The sequence below is a fragment of the Malania oleifera genome, chromosome 5, assembly GCF_029873635.1.
Source record: "Malania oleifera isolate guangnan ecotype guangnan chromosome 5, ASM2987363v1, whole genome shotgun sequence".
In the NCBI taxonomy this organism is placed as follows: Eukaryota; Viridiplantae; Streptophyta; class Magnoliopsida; order Santalales; family Ximeniaceae; genus Malania; species Malania oleifera.
This window is the reverse complement of record NC_080421.1, coordinates 64,724,706-64,741,195: the sequence shown is the minus strand read 5'-3', so window position 1 is coordinate 64,741,195 and position 16,490 is coordinate 64,724,706. Positions and strand designations below refer to the sequence as shown.

The window sequence follows — 16,490 nt, the reverse complement described above, 5'->3', positions numbered from 1 at the left end:
CAATGGATTGGATCCACAAATTGGATCAGAATCCTGATTCTTTTTCAATGCATTTTTTTTTCATAAAATAAATTATAGAAAATGAAATTAAAATTGATACGTACCTCAAGTCTTCAAACTCCACCAATCTTTGAGCCTCCTTTTTTGATTGTATGCTATTCTAATGCTCTATGAATTGTCTACCTTGGGTGTCTCTCTGAAATGCTTCTTCTTTCTTTCTCTAAATGCCTATGCCAATCTCAGTTGTGAATTATACTGCACTACTAACAATAGGTGAACTTCTTGTATAAAAATCCTTACTATTAGAATGCTCCCCACATTGTGAATCTCTCACTGTTACACTCACACTAAATTTCTCACTATAATTCAAACATTATGTTTGTTATGTGAATGCATTTCGAATACTCCCACTCTAACTCTAACATTGAATTTTTCACACACCAAATTTATCTCCTCTATTGTCTATCCCCTTTTTACGAAGGCTCCCCCCTATTTATAGGGTTGGGGCCTCAGTTATCATAGGAAACAATTAATTCGTTAATCTTGCAGATTTTTCAATTAAAGTAGATCAATTCATCAATCTTTCCAATTTTTTTTTCAATTAATTCATCAATCTCGCAGATCATAAAATCATTCAAATTTTCTTCCTTTTATTGCCTGATTTCCTTATGATTTTGGATGCAGGTATCCACAGAGATGCTTAGGATATTCTCTACAGCTTCTGCAAAACTTTTTTATTTCCCCCCCTGTATTTTGTGTATTTCTGTATTTCCCTGTATACTCTGATGTATTTCCATGTATTCCCCTGTATTTTATGTATTTACGTATTTTGTAAATGAAACGTTTAATATTAAGGGGCCCAGTTAAAATTGGGTGTCTACAACTAGAATTCTTCAATCTAAGTTCAAGATTTAAAATCCAAGAATATTGAAGAAATAAGATTTCTTAACTAATAAAATCTTTGGTTTTTGATGATTTAAGGCTGAAGAAACACAAATTCTTCAATTTGTTTGGGCCTTTGGGAGAAAAGAAAGGAAAGAAAGGAAGTTCCTGATGAAGGAAAAATATTAGAATTCATATATATTGATAGAACTTAGTGACTTAGAAAAAGAAGAAGGAGGAGAAAAAGAAGAAGATAAGAAGATTCGAAGAAGAAGAAGAGAAGTAGCAGCAACAGTAAGGAGGTAGAACAGAAAAAGAATAACATATAAGGGAAAGAACAGAATAGAATAGAGGTTAGAGGCAGATTTAAAAGAGAAAAGAGAAGGAAGAAGGAGAAGAGAGGAGGAGGAAGAAGAAGAAGAAGATCATAACCTGAGAGAGAGAGAGAGAGAGAGAGAGAGAGAGAGAGAGAGAGAGTAGGAAAGTCAGGCACAACCCCCTTTAAATAAATGAGATTAGAAAATTTATCAAACATTGGATGGTCCCTGCCTTTTTTTCTTAAAAAAAAAACTCACCTTTGTTATATTGAGAATAAAATATTACATTGATAGATATAGCCAAAATTAATAAAGTATATATCAATCAAAGATTAAAGTCAAGGAACTACCATTATTCCCCATTATAAATACCTTTAAATTAGATCAAAATCTCCCTCATTCGAATAATTGATAATAAATACCGAATTTAATAGATGTAGGACCTCCACTATTGTAAAGGGGTACTCCGAGAGCAGGTAAGCATCTCATTCTCATCTATTCTTTCTTACTATTATAATCTTATATGTTGACCTTATAGGTCACGCCCAGTTTTGATTATAACAAATACTCTTTGTATCTAATGGGTGTTTGAGGTTTTGTACAGGAACTAAGATTGTTAAGATCAAGATGGGCATAAAGCAACTAAAGCTTAAAGACCGATTATCGATCTTAATTGTAATATAATTCATTTGTGAAAATTGGTCTGTAATAGTAAGTAGGGCTCCAGTTTGTAATAAACTCACACACATTACATGTATGATTTATTACGTAAGCTCAAACAAACCGTAAATGAAAAGTGACCATAGAATGACTTTAGGGTTTTCCCTTTGGTCAACCGACACCGAACTTTTTTGGTGTCTTCAAATTGGACCCCAAGTGACCTTAGGACACATACATTTGCACATATGTTTGTTAGGCACTTAAATAGGGTTTGTATGTCTTAAAACGAGACCGAAATGCACACTTGGTGCACTTTCGGTTGACCGAACCAGACAATTCATTCTGCCTTGGTCGACCGAACTAGGCCTGGGTCAACAGTTGACTAAGGCCCTAGTTGATCGGACCAGGTAGTTCAAAAAGTCCTGGTGGACCGAAACCCTCTTTAGTCAACATTTTGACCATCTGGTTGACCGAACCAGTTTTGTACTCCAACTACCCAATCGACCGAGGGTCCTCGGGAAAATTCCCAACGGTTTGATCGACCAAACTAGCCAGTTCAAAGTGGTCTGATCGATCGAACCTTAGAAAATTGAGAAATTGCCTTCTCCTAGTCGACCGAGCCCTCAGTTCAAAATTTCCCTGGTCAACCGAACCATATGAGACTTGGTTGACCGAAACATTTCTAGTCGAGTGGACCTCTCGGGTTGCCCTAATTTTTACTGCAATAAAATATTTTTAAATAGGGTTAAAATACTAAAAATATCATTAAAATTTCCTAATAATACCCAATAGGTCCCCAACGGTCATGTTTTCTCCAATGCCTATATATATGAGATCGTTTGTGAAAAAGAAGCTTGATTAGCCACTTTGATTAGGGGAGAATTCTCTGAAAACCCAAAAGCCTATACTACTCATTTTTTAGCCTCATTCACTCAAACTTACCCTCTATTAGTGTCTAAATCATTTGTAAGTGGATTAAGTGTCTGATTGCAAGGGTTTGCTCTCCTTGTTTTATTTAAGAGCAAAACCCAAGGATTCTTAGGGGACTTTGTTTGATAAGTCTATCCTAAGAAGACTTTGTTAGATTTTCTAAGCTTGCACCTTCATTACAATATTCTAAGAAGATCGTATAGTATTTTGTTTGCAAAATCTTTTCAAAATCATTTTCAAATATCTAGTGTGGTTTATATTGATAAATATATTTGAAGAGATATTTGTTTATGAGATAGTGGTCTTTGTTGCAATATTCTTTCACTCATATATTATTTGTTGAATACAAATATTATACATCTTTTGCAAACCAAGCATATACTTCATTTGATACTCACATGCTTGAGACATCTTACTGATTGAAATATTTGAGACTTGACATCTTTGTGTGAACTTATTGGCTGAATATATTGTGATACAAAGATTGCTTGTTTGACACTCTCACGTCACGTATGCATTACACTACTAGAAAATACTTTTGAGAGTTGAACCATCTAGACCACATTAAGTTTACATATTGAATCATATTGTGGTGTATGTTATTACGCGCATTTGGATACATATCTTCTTTACACGAAAGCACAATCACTGGACCGTTTGATTATAATACACATCTGTTGTATTTTCAGGCACGGGCCTGAAGAGGGAGACTAACCCTGGAATAGTCCCAGATTGGCTTAGACTCGGTTAGGAAAGTTAGGTGCGTCTTCTTGTTAAGGCGTATAGGTTGAGGTCAGTCCCGCTAATTGACCTGATTAAGGTTGAGGGCAGTCCTGTGTTAATTTGACCTGGTTGTAAACGGTGCTGCTCCACCCTTAAGTGAGCTATTAGTGAAATTCTCGGGTTTGCGAGCTAGAGGCGAGGACGTAGGCACATTTGGCCGAACCCTGATAACATATCTTGTGTTCATTTACATTTCCGCATTTTATATTTATTGCATGTATATGTTATTGTGTGAATGATGCGTTTGATTTAATTTCCACATCACTTTTATCAACGCATTAGGAATTTGCACAGACAAACCCTAAGTTGTGTATATATCGCCATTGAATAGATTTACCTAAGAGAAAAAGTTTAAAATTCTAAATCACCCCCTTTTGGGAATACACCATTTATAACATTATCCTTCCACACTCTTTGACTTAGGCATAAGAGCAATCTCCCAAAGTAAACCATGAGTCCTCAAAATCTTTCTTGTTTTATTACTTGCAGGTGGTCACAGTAAGAGATTAGTCTATTAACTAGCCAATTTTGGACAACAACAACATTGATATTATTAAGTAGAAGAAAGGAAATGTTACAAGCAAATAAATTTTTATGCTTCAAATATTAGGCGTTGAAACAAATTATCCTTCTAATTGATAAATTTATGTATCATTATATATGCATATTAGTTAGAACACTTTAATTAAAATTATTATTTTGATACAAATATGATTAAATTAACTTCTCTTATTAACTATGCATCTATGATTAATATCTAACTCAATTACATTGTACGTGCTATACTTTCAAATGTTTTTAATAGATAAGATTAATATGAATTTAGAATAAAAATTTAAAGTATAATTAATTATTATTATTACCATAATTTTGTTGTTCTCTTAACATGCAGATGATGCGGTTTCCTTTTTTGAAATCTATCAGTCAATTAACAATAGCTGGGGTGGCTCCGAATATTCACAAATGCAAATGGGGTCTAGCTCAGAGGACCATTGGGACCAAGCTGTCAGCACAAGCCTCCACTGTACAACTCCATGCTCGTCTTCTTCCCATGATCCGCGTGGTGGTCACCGACACTCATGAAGCGGGAATTTCCACACAAGCACTGTCGCCGTGAAACTCAGAGAAAGAGTAGCCGTAAGAGTGAAGAAAAATTGCAACAATTTGCAGGGAGGGATCCAATGTGCTCCAGCTTTCTACACTTTTGCCTTCGCCATTTTTTCTGCTTCTTTCTTCTCTACTCGCCAATTGGTGCTTTTGCTGCTGACCCTTTCGTTTTCTATGACTGGAGGGTCTCGTACATCACTGCCTCACCACTGGGCATCAGTCAACAGGTCGTTTTTTTCTCCTATTCTCTCCATATCTACTTGCTACTTGATTTTATAATAGTATATTATGTGTGAGCGCGGGGGCATGCTCATGGTGAGACAGACACTGCAGAAGTTTGATCAAGACTTCATCTGAACTAGGTGACTATAGAGGTATTGTGTAGTTTCGTTAGGGGGATTTATTAAAATTTTACTGTCATGTGTTGATTACATTAAATTTCAGAGGAACCCTTCACTTCATTGGTTCCAATCTAATCCTGTGTGCAACATCTAGTCGAATCTCTCCCTCCATATTCATAAATTTAGCTAAATAGCAAGGCTTGTTGCACTTGGATCATTTTGTGTGGTTGTCAAAACCTCAGTTTGACATGTAATCTTAAACTAAAATTATTTTTCTTATATATTTAAATATGAGTACTGTTTTAGATTTAATTCTAGCTAGTGCCAGAGAAGGATAGGAAAGAAAAGAGACTCTCCTCTCTTGTTTTTGACTAAGGAAAATGGAAGGAAAGAATAGACGAAGGTTACTGTCAGGGATGTGGCTCATATTCAAATTGGGGGCTTGTAGATTGGGCTTATCTGGAGGATTTTCCTCCGGGGGATAACTATAGATGTAGTTTAGTTTTACTAGAACTCTTCTATAGGCATTATATGGTTATATAAACTTCATTATGTAACCTTAGATAAAATTAAGTTTCAAGTAAGCTTCAAAGATTGTAGCTTTGACATTGATCATAGTGAAACCGAGGTTGCTGCTATCGTGGACGTAGGCTATTGCTGAACCGCGTAAATCTTGTGCGTTCTAGTTGTGTTTTTGATTCTTCTTATTATTGTTTGATTGTTTCTTGAGTATATTTTATCATTGAGTGATTGCATTAATGGTTGTTGGTTCGTTCGTGATTGATTGTGTGCTTCTGCTGCATGTGTTCAAGTTGAACGGAAATTAGAATTCTAGTTGATCTTGAACTAGAATTCAATCTTTTTTTTTTTAGCACCAATTCTCAATGCGTCCACACAACCCAAGCAGAATCATTGGTGTCACAAGGCATACAAAAAGGAAACACAGATGGAAGCTATTGTCCATGGAGATGACACTACAACAAATACTGAAAACATTTGTTTTGAAAAAATAGAAAATGGTGACTCAACGGCTCTGCTGTGGAGAAAACTAACTCTTCCATTGTACGAATACCCTGCGATTGCTGCTGGGAAACCTTGACTTTGATCTTCAGTAAAGTGAGAGATTGATCTTGTTGGAGTACAGGAGGAGCTTTTACCATGTGGATACTCTGCTCCAACTCCTTCATTGCCTCCCTACGCTCCTTGGCCATCTTTCCTTTCATCCTCAATTTGATGTGCCCGGCCTCCCTATCTGCTTTGACTTTAACAATCTTCTTCATGGCCTTCAGGGTGTTCTTTGCAACATTTTTGTCATCTCTCTCTGGCCTATTCCTCTTCCTTTCAAATTCGAAAGTTGAATCTTGTTTCATGTTCTTTTCGTGCAACCGCCTGTAGGCCTTGGTCCATTTTACTTTGCGAGGGTTTCTCTTCATCTTAAAGTTCTTGTGGCATTTGGATCTACAAAACCGGAAAATCTTAGCATCGTTAGGAACAAACTGAATACCATGTCCAGGGCATATAGTTGATGAGCAGAACCAACATTTTTCCAATCTCATTGTACCGCAAGGTTAGAATAGAAAGAGGCCCTACACGTAAGGGGGGGATTGGACCCAAATGGAACAACATCCGATTGTTGAGGCCAACGAGAAGCAATCACCTATTGCAGCGGCATCTCCCAAAATGTTTTTGCCTTAGAATGGGAAAGCATTGTCGATTTTGAGGCAGTACAGAGAGAGAACTAGAATTCAACTTGAATAGGGAACTAGAATCAACAAGTGGTATTAGAGCTATTGGTTCTACAATGGCTAAGGTCTCTTCGATTAAGTTCGATGTGAACAAGTTCGATGGAATTGGTAATTTCGGGTTTTGACAATAAAGGGTGAAGGACTTGCTAGTGCAGCAAAGGATGGTGAAGACATTATACGGAAAGAAGCTGGACGACATGAACGACACAAGTTGGAAGGAGCTTGAAGCTAAGGCGGTTTTCACAATTAAGTTATGTCTGGCCGATGACGTGTTGTATCACATCATTGATGAAAACTCGCTAGCGGCAGTTTGGCTGAAACTAAAGCGCCAATACATATCAAAGTCAATTTCGAATAAGCTGTACCTTAAGCAAAAGCTTTATTGGCTTAAGATGATGGAGGGTTCGAGCTTGACTTAGCACATCAACACATTTAATCAGATCATTAGCGATTTGGGGCGAGTTGATGTGAAGTTCGATGAGGAGGACAAGGCGTTGATGTTGCTGAATTCCATACCTACATCGCCTACGTACGAGAATCTGGTTATGAAACTGACTTGGGAGAAAGAAACCTTAGAGTTGGAGGACATCGCAAGTGAATTGCTAGGGTTCCATTAAAGGAAGAATGCCAATGATAAGGGTTCACATGGTGAAGGGCTTGTGGTGAAGGGTAATTAGGATCGTGGGAGAGGCAAGTCTTGGAATGGATCTGGTGGTAATAAAACTCAATCTAAGAGGAAGAAGGATGTTCGTTGTTTTAAGTGCAGGAAACTAGGCCACATAAAACAGGAATGTTCGAAGTAGGAGAAGGGAAAGGCAAAAGCTCAAGAGGGTTCGTCAAAATTCGTGAATGTAGTTGAAGAAGGGGACTCAGGGAGCAGTGATGGTGAGATGCTTACTGTTTCATTAGGTTCAGAACGTCTCATGGGTTCTTGGATCTTAGACTCGGGATGTTCTTTTCATATGATGCCCAACAAAGCCTGGTTCACTACTTGCAGATTGGTGAGTCCTAATTTTGTTCTGATGGGAAACGGTGCGGTTTGCAAAGTTATCAGAATGGAGGATATTAGGATCAAGATGTACGATGGTGTGGTAAGGACGTTATGTGGGGTAAGACATGTACCCGATCTATGGAAGAACATGATATCATTAGGTGTTTTGGATTGTGACGAGTATAGTTACAAGTCCAAAGGCGGGACAATGATGGTGTGTGACGGCGTATTGATGGTGATGAAGGGACAAAGGATAGCAAGGAATCTCGATGCACTGTAGGGTAACATAGTTATAGGTGGAGCTACAATTGAGAGTTATCAGTCTGGAAATACTGTTTTGTGTAACGTAACCACACACAAAACAGTGGTTATTTTTAACTACATTGGTGCAGATGTTTGGGGACCGGTGAGAGCAGCATCACGGGTTGGACATGGGTATTTCGTGAGATTATCACGAAAGGTCTGGGGGTACCTCATGCGGCATGAGTTGGAGTTGTTTGCCAGGTGTAACTTATGGCTGAGGTGGAGTACCAGACTAGGAGAGAGTTCCTTAGGTCAGATATTGTTGCTTAGTACTTTGATGTTCAAGGAATTTTTTAAGCATGACATGGTGTATGCAGGGCTTGCAAGGGACTTCTTGGTGAAGTCAGTGAGTATGACATGTTTCTTGGTTAATCGATCGCCAAAGGTATCCCTAGATGGGAGAGTTGCAGGAGAGGCTTGGATTGGTTATGCGGTAGACTTTGGAGGCCCAGCTATGCACATTTCTAGTGAGGTGAGATCTAGGCTTGGTGTTATGTCCGGACAGTGCATCTTTCTGGTATATAAGAAAGATGGGTTCAAGTTGGGTGATCCAATGATAGACAAGGTGACGATTGGTGGAGACATAGTTTTAGGTGTTAAAACTGTGGGACAACGTACTTAGGTATATGAAGAGAAACGGGTGCTAGAAAGTTGCAGTAGTAGCAATGAGCATGTTGTGCAGGTGGAGTTGGAGACTCAGAGTAGGAGTGCAAGGAGTCTTAACTCATGAGACTTGCAGTATCATAGGATAAACTGGAACAGAAAGGAGATTGTGATGCAGGTAGAGTTTCAGACTCAGGGTAGAAATATAGAGAGTTCAAACTCGGGAGACCAATAGAATCACAATGGGCTCAGAGGCACTATGAGGCCATCGCCCAGGTGTGATTTGATGTCTTATGCAATCATTACTACCAACGAGGATCCTACTACCTTTCAGGAGGCAATGCACGTCCAAGAGAAGGGTAGGTGGATAGGTTCCATGGTGGAGGAGATGGAGGTACTGTATAAGAATTAGATAAGGGGGTTGGTGGAGCTCCCAAAGGGGGAGAGGGAGATAGGTTGTGAGTGGGCAAGTATTTTGTTGTTTTATGTGGGTGACATGTCGATTGCTGGAAAGGTTCCGATTGAGGTAAATCAATCAAGGACTCTATTGAGAATGGAAGTTGACATGAAGGTGTTGAATGTTGCCAAGAGTGTTCTTGGGTTGGAGATTCACAAGGTTAAAGTTTCTGGGAGATTGAGATTATCTTAGGGTGACTTTGTAGCTGTGGGGAGATTGGTATTATCTCAGGGTGGCTGTATGGACAAAACTACAATGAGATTGTAGTTATCTTAGGGTGGTTTGGGGATCAGGTGTTGGTGAGGTTTAGCATGGTTGATGTTAAACCTGTCACATGCTAAACCTGTCACCGGTACACTGTTGGCGAATCTAAGTAAACAGTCTACGCTTAATACTCGAGGACGGATGGTGATGTGTGGGTCGTGTCAAAGGGTTCCTACGCCAGTGCAGTTGGGTACTTTGGCGGGCAACAGAGGGTTCCGTTAGTTGTGAGATTTGCAGATAGAGACTACATAGGGTGCTTGGATGACAGGAGGCTTGCAACAGGGTACGTTATGGGAAGGCCTAATGGTTGGAAGTTCGGGGTACAGTCTAATGGTTGGAAGTCTGGGGTACAATCTCAGGGTGCGTTGGTTACAACTGGATTAGAGTCTTAGCAGAGGCTGAGGCTGCTAAGTTAGCATTGTGGTTTGGAGGATCGTTCAAGGAGTTGGGTGTTCAGTTAGGAGAAGTTCCTGTTACCATGGCCAAGTTTAAGTGTGGCTTGGATTTGGTTTACATCGCCAAGTGATAGAGGGGAGGTGGGTCCCGATCTACAAGCCCAAGTGGAGCAGCAGTTATGCTTTTAGTTTTAGATTTCCAAGGTGGTGAATATTCATCAAGGTGGAGATTGTTGGGGATGTGGCTTATATCCAAATCGGGGGCTTGTGGATTGAGCTTATCTAGAGGATTTTCCTCTGGGGGATAACTACAGATGTAGTTTAGTTTTACTAGAACTCTTCTATAGGCATTAGATGGTTATATAGACAAGCATCATTATGTAACCTTAGATAAAGTTAAGCTTCAAGTAAGCTTCAAAGGTTGTAGCTTTGACATTGATCATAGTAAAACTGTGGTTGCTGCTCCCGTGGACGTAGGCTATTGCCAATCCACATAAATCTTGTGCGTTCTAGTTGTGTTTTTGATTCTTCTTATTCTTGTTTGATTGCTTCTTGAGTATGTTTCATCATTGAGTAATTGCATTAGTGGTTGTTGATTGTTTCGTGTTTGATTGTATGCTTCTGCTGCGCCTGTTCAAGTTGAACGAACATCAACAGTTGCCAAGAGCAGAGAGATTTTCGATAAAACAAAGGAAGCATATTTAGGTATTGTAAGTGGAAAACTCGGCTAATCAACCAGTAATTCAATTATGCAAAATTGATGATCCTTTCAAAAAGATGGTGGAGATAATCAACATGTTTAGGAGTGCTCCTATAGAGATCAAGAGATGGGTGCCGGCATGGTGAAGTTTGAAATGATTCCAATAATGGTGAGCAAGTTTCTCTTCAAGAGAAGGTAGCAGGGTCTAAATAAATTCTTTTGCACCAGTTGCCAATATTTTGGGATCTATGTTTGTTTTGTGACATTTTTTCTTAGAAGGGACACTGTCGCTTGGCATGTTGTCTCATATGTTTTGTAATCAAAGTTCTTTGGTGAGGAAAATAATGTTGCCAAGTAGCTGCATGCTAGGGGTCATGATCTTGGATAAGGGTTTGGGTAAGTCTAAAATTATAGGCTCCTGCAAGGAGAATCTAAGGGAAGGTCCATCGTAAAGTGGGGGAATATAGAAGGTAAGGAGGTGGGTGATTGTGTTTTTAAATGTCATGAGTCTTCTTTTAGATGAATTGCATGATTTTTATTAGGCTGCTCTAGAGACTCCTAAAGTTCATCTAGAAGGGGTCTACAGATTTGAGGTAGGTGGGAATGGATATAATATAGCCAGGATGAGGGTAAGGAGGTCTTTGTCCCTATTAGTTAGAATACTGCTAGCATGGAGGGGAATGGGGTACAATAATATTTCTAGAAAAGCGATTGTTTATCACCCTTGTCATAAAATCGAGGTGAATTCTAGGTCTCCTTCTGATTAGAATTTGATAACGGGGAAATAACTGTTGAATTGTTAATCAATGAGAGACCTGGGCTCCCCTAGACCAATAATTGCAACCATTATGGAGGTGTAATCTGCCTATAACCCATTATGGAGGTGTAACCTTTCCCTAATGTCAATTCCCCTATGAACTTAGGAATTTGACTCCCTTGGAATGAGCCTATAAAAAGGAAAGCTAAAAGGGGAGGGAAGGTAAGTGTTCTTTTACCAAGAAAGCACTTCCAGCACTAGGATAAGAAAATTTGGGAAGAGAAGGTTCCCTGCCTCAACCCTCCCGACCTTGAGAAAATCATTTTGAGGACCATTGTTACTTTAAGACTATTAATCATGCAGTTATTTTCTCTTTATTCTTCAGTATTTATCATTTTGTGCATATTCTTTGAAGTTTACTAGAAGGATTCTAGATTTTAGCTGTTTGATCTTCTAGTTAAGTGTCAATTTATTGGTAAATTTTGTATCATGTGTTTGCTGATATAATTTTCAAATCATAATAGCAGGTGATTGGAATTAACAATCAGTTTCCAGGACCAATTCTCAATGTCACTACAAATTGGAATGTTTTTATCAACGTCAAGAATGATCTCGATGAGCCGTTGCTCCTCACATGGTATATATGTATTATAAAGGGTGATAGAAATAACAAGGAATAATGATAATAATCTCAGTGGCACTTATTTAAATGCAGGAATGGTATACAACACAGAAAAAACTCTTGGCAGGATGGTGTCTCAGGGACAAATTGTCCCATACCTCCTGGGTGGAACTGGACATATATATTTCAAGTTAAAGATCAGATAGGGAGTTTCTTCTACTTCCCTTCCCTGGGCTTCCATAGAGCTGCAGGAGGATATGGGGGAATTACTGTAAACAACAGAGATGTTATTCCATTACCATTTGGGACACCAGATGGAGATATTACCATTTTCATTAGTGACTGGTACACGAAAAGTCATAAGGTCTGTGGATTTTTTCTCTGTCACCGCATGTTGAGATTACTAATCATTCTAGTTGGTTTTCTGGATTATTGATCATTGATGATTGAGCAACAGGAACTTAGGAATGATATTGAAAATGGACGTGATCTTGGAGTACCTGATGGAATCCTAATTAATGGACTAGGTCCATACCGCTATGACAATGCACTTGTTCCTGATGATATTGCCTACCTGACAGTAAATGTTGAACAAGGTAATACGGGACATGCCTATGGTATCTAATTATTTTATATAGGTAGACATTAAATTTTGTAAAGAATGTTTAGGTGTCTCTGTTTACAATCAGATTTCTTTATAGAAATTGGAATTTTACATTTAATCAAATTCTTCTAGAGGCATACTGGAATCTTCAGTGTCTGGTCATCCCAAAGACATTGAATGGCTCCAGTATGTAGAAATTGGATGGCTCCATTGTACTTTTTCTTCCATATACATGTAAAAACTCAGTAGCATGGACTTTACAATTATGTGAACTGGCAGCCAATTCACAAATGGTGATAATAGTTTGGAAGAGTCAGTCAGAGAAAACTGGCAAAGGCTCCAATTTTACAGGCCTTATTTTGGGTAATGGAAATATCTTCAAACATTATAAAAACTTCAAAGAATCTTTTTAATTCCTAAGGTGCTATTCCAAATGATGCCTCAATAAATATACTTTTTGAAGGTTATTTTCTTATAGGCATGAGTGGAGGTTGCATTAAAAGGAAATGATTTTTCCTGGGCGTAATGCGTGCTGTTTTTTGGGTGAAAGTAGCACATGATGCTTCAAACCAGTCCTTTTTGCTGTTGTTTCTGTAGACTTTAAGATGAGTCAGCTCATAGAGAACCATTTCCCCTCTACCGTGAAATGATTCCTATGATGATATGGCTCAAGCCAGTGATCACCTTCTGTTTGTAAAGGCTATTAAAAAAACAAATATCATCACATCGTTTCCCTGAGATGGTAATACTTGATTATACTAAGTTAGATATGCTCACTTTAAATTTTCACTCTTTCAAGGGTTTGTTGAATTGAGAAAATCACTCTCCTATATTTGTTTTCTTATCCTCTGTTTTTGAAATATATGTTAAAACCTGGTAAAATAAACAAAGATTAAATTGGTGGGTTGGGTCCACGCCAGCTGGTATTCATTGCTGAACTGATTCTTTATAAGCCTCATTTTGTGATTCCATCAAAAACATTTCCTTAACATTATATTTTAGCATTCATAGATAGTATGCACTAATGCTTGCTCTGGTTTCCTGAAAACTAAATTGAAGATTTCAATTCAGTGGTCTTTGTAACCTGCAGCATTTACATTATGGTTTCTGACATGAAACTCAGTTCTTTTAATCTTCCTTCCATTGGGTCCGTTTGGATCAAAGATTTTGTTTGGGAAAAGGAAAGGAAAATAAGGAGGAAACTTGTTTTCCCTTGTATTTCCCTTCCATATAAAATACTATCAAAAATGAAAATTTGTTTTAATATGATTATAAATTAGGAAAAACTAAATATTAATGATGTGCAAAATCAAATTTTTGTTCATAGATTTGGCATGTTTTTTATTTTCTTTTTCACTTTCCTTGATAACCAAACATGAAAATGTGGATTCCTTCATATTTTTCTTTCCTTTCCCTAATATTTTTTTGAGTTCCAAACGGGCCCTACTGATTGTGGAAAGTTGACATTTTTTATGTGAAACAGGAAAAACTTACCGTCTCCGGGTACACAATGTCGGCATCTCAACTAGCTTAAATTTCAGAATCCAAAATCATATCTTAATTCTTGTTGAAACTGAAGGTTCATACACGGTTCAGCAGAACTATACAAACATGGATATTCATGTGGGCCAGTCATACTCATTCTTAGTTACCATGGATCAAAATGCTAGCAGTGATTACTATATTGTGGCCAGTGCTCGGTTTTTCAATTCATCTGCTTGGGCAAAAGCTACAGGAGTTGCTATGTTGCACTACTCAAATTCTCAGGGACGTGCTTTTGGTCCGCTTCCAGATCCTCCTAATGAATACGATACATACTTCTCGATGAATCAAGCACGATCCATAAGGTTGTAGCTAAGTATATTTCTTTCCGGGTAAATATCAGGACCCTCCTGAAAGTATATCCGATCTACCCACATGTTATAATGTAACATAAGTCTTTCATCAGAACAAATGTTCACATTAGGTGGTCAAAAGGATGGATATACCTTTATTTGAATGGTGGTTGATTGTAGAATTTGGGATGAATTAGTCTTTTCAAATGCTGAAGGTTATAAATGTCATTATTAGGGAAGATAGATTGGTGCTACATTGAAGCATGAAATGTTTTAATATTTTCGCTTTAATCTTGTTTGTTTCCATTCTGAATTTCATATATTTATATTTTTCTTCCTGTCTTGTTTGGTGTTTTTTTAAGATCTGTACGTAATATTGGCTAAATATATATATATTTTTAATCTTGTTGTTCTATCTTTTTTGTTTCTAATTTGAGTTTCTTGTGTTTATAATTAGAGTTTCTCTTTTACTTAATGTTATTTTTAGCCCATTAGATGTTTTGGACTGAAAGTTGTTAAATTCTTGTGATGATGTATTATTCAGATGGAATGTCTCTGCCAGTGCTGCTCGTCCAAACCCACAAGGATCTTTTAAATATGGTCAGATTGATGTCACTGATGTATATGTGATCCTTAGCAGACCTGCAGAGCTTATTGATGGGAAGTGGCGATCCACATTTAATGGTATTTCATATTTAGCTCCTTCAACACCACTGAAGCTTGCCCAACAATTTAACATCCCTGGGGTTTTTAAGCTAGATTTTCCAAATAGGCTAATGAACAGACTTGCAAAAGTTGACACATCTATAATTAATGCTACTTACAAAGGTTTTATGGAAATCATATTCCAAAATAATGATACCACAGTTCAGAGTTACCATATGGATGGTTATGCATTCTTTGTTGTGGGGTAAGCTCTAAGTTTTGATAATGTTTTCTCTCGTCCTTGTTATTTTGTGGGTCTTGAAAACTCATGAGAGTTCAAAATTTTCCATTTGGACTGTAGTATGGATTATGGGGTGTGGACGGAGGACAGCAGAAGCATTTACAACAAGTGGGATGGCGTTGCTCGTAGCACTACACAGGTAGTACTGTATTAGAACTTGTTTCGTGAGGATTTTTAGTAAACCAACTCATTAAGACTATACTGGAAACTTTGAATATATGAAAGAGATCAACAAAGAAAAAAGGTATTTAAAAGTGCACAAGAAAAAAATAGAGACTGTTTCTATGAAATTAGCCCAGGAGAAGATAGACCAGCTGATTATCAAGAAAATTGTTTTGAGGGCTAAATGTGGTTTGGAATAAGGACTAGTGACTCATTATGGCTTAGATTTGGCATACTTTCTCATATAGCATGTTCTTTACCTTCTATTTTTTGGCATCAAATAGGCTCAGGGCCCAATCTTTTTCTTTTCCTTCATTCTTTTTGTTCTTTTTTTTTTATTTTGATAATTTGAATCTCCCTTTTAAATTCATGTGAATTGATAAATTATTTCGAGCAATTGCCTGACTTACTGAACCTTTCTAGCAATGTAATTGAATGAGAATGTAGAGCTGGGAGATTTTTATTTTTTTGGGATATAAAAAAAAATATCTAGAGAGAGAGAGAGGATACAAACTAAAGGAGAATGAGAAGTCCTCAAGACTAGAGAAGCAAAAAGAAAAATGGAGATGTAACTATTGGGGGTCACTGTTTTTTGAAATTCGAAACAATTATTATAAATTTGTATAATTTCATCTAAGGAACAGTTCTAGGAAAATATTTGCTAGTGATGTTCAGGTTTATTTTATGTCAATTGATTCATTTGTGAAGTACTTTGCATGCTAGAACATGGCCTCCAAAATCAATCTGAACTTCTAAATGCTTCCTAAATCTTGATTAAATGTGAACTGTAATAGTTTTCTCTATATGTCTTTGTCATTAAAAAATAGTTTGAATTTCCTTTTGATTGCAATTAACTATTTTGTTTTATTCTCACAAAACAATAAAGGAATTCCTAGTACCTCTCTTCTAAAAATTCCTTTGCTAGGAATTGATTTCTTTTTTTTTTTTTGGTCCTTCCTTTTTCCTAGGAATTACAGTATAAAGTGTGAGCGACTAAAACAACTCCGTCTCACCCTTGGTGTGGTTTGGTTTAGCTACTAAACCAATGCACCATATGTGAGCTAGCTAATCTAGTGGTTGTCGTTT

General features: G+C 37.4%; 2 protein-coding genes across 3 annotated transcripts in view; one reads left to right on the top strand and one right to left on the bottom strand.

The window, feature by feature from the left end:
• Nucleotides 1-4,508: 4,508 nt before the first annotated feature.
• The window catches only part of LOC131155745 (monocopper oxidase-like protein SKU5), a 53,911-nt gene continuing 41,929 nt past the window's right edge, over nucleotides 4,509-16,490 (top strand). Inside the window, exons 1-7 of one of the 2 annotated variants that reach the window (XM_058109121.1) lie at nucleotides 4,509-4,906; nucleotides 11,763-11,872; nucleotides 11,951-12,221; nucleotides 12,315-12,453; nucleotides 13,945-14,308; nucleotides 14,841-15,206; nucleotides 15,303-15,381. In XM_058109121.1, the coding sequence (XP_057965104.1) occupies nucleotides 4,652-4,906; nucleotides 11,763-11,872; nucleotides 11,951-12,221; nucleotides 12,315-12,453; nucleotides 13,945-14,308; nucleotides 14,841-15,206; nucleotides 15,303-15,381 (1,584 nt within the window). In that variant the 5' untranslated portion in view covers nucleotides 4,509-4,651. The remainder of the gene's footprint in view (nucleotides 4,907-11,762; nucleotides 11,873-11,950; nucleotides 12,222-12,314; nucleotides 12,454-13,944; nucleotides 14,309-14,840; nucleotides 15,207-15,302; nucleotides 15,382-16,490) is intronic. The other variant, XM_058109122.1, reaches the window with a different exon arrangement.
• On the bottom strand, nucleotides 5,995-6,576 carry LOC131155054 (probable ribosome biogenesis protein RLP24). The gene has a single exon (XM_058107962.1). The coding sequence runs from the start codon at nucleotides 6,574-6,576 to the stop codon at nucleotides 5,995-5,997; it is 582 nt and encodes a 193-aa protein (XP_057963945.1).

Bases quoted from the DNA above. Each gene is read 5' to 3' on its own strand.
- LOC131155054 (XM_058107962.1), bottom strand. From the start codon at position 6,576: ATGAGATTGGAAAAATGTTGGTTCTGCTCATCAACTATATGCCCTGGA.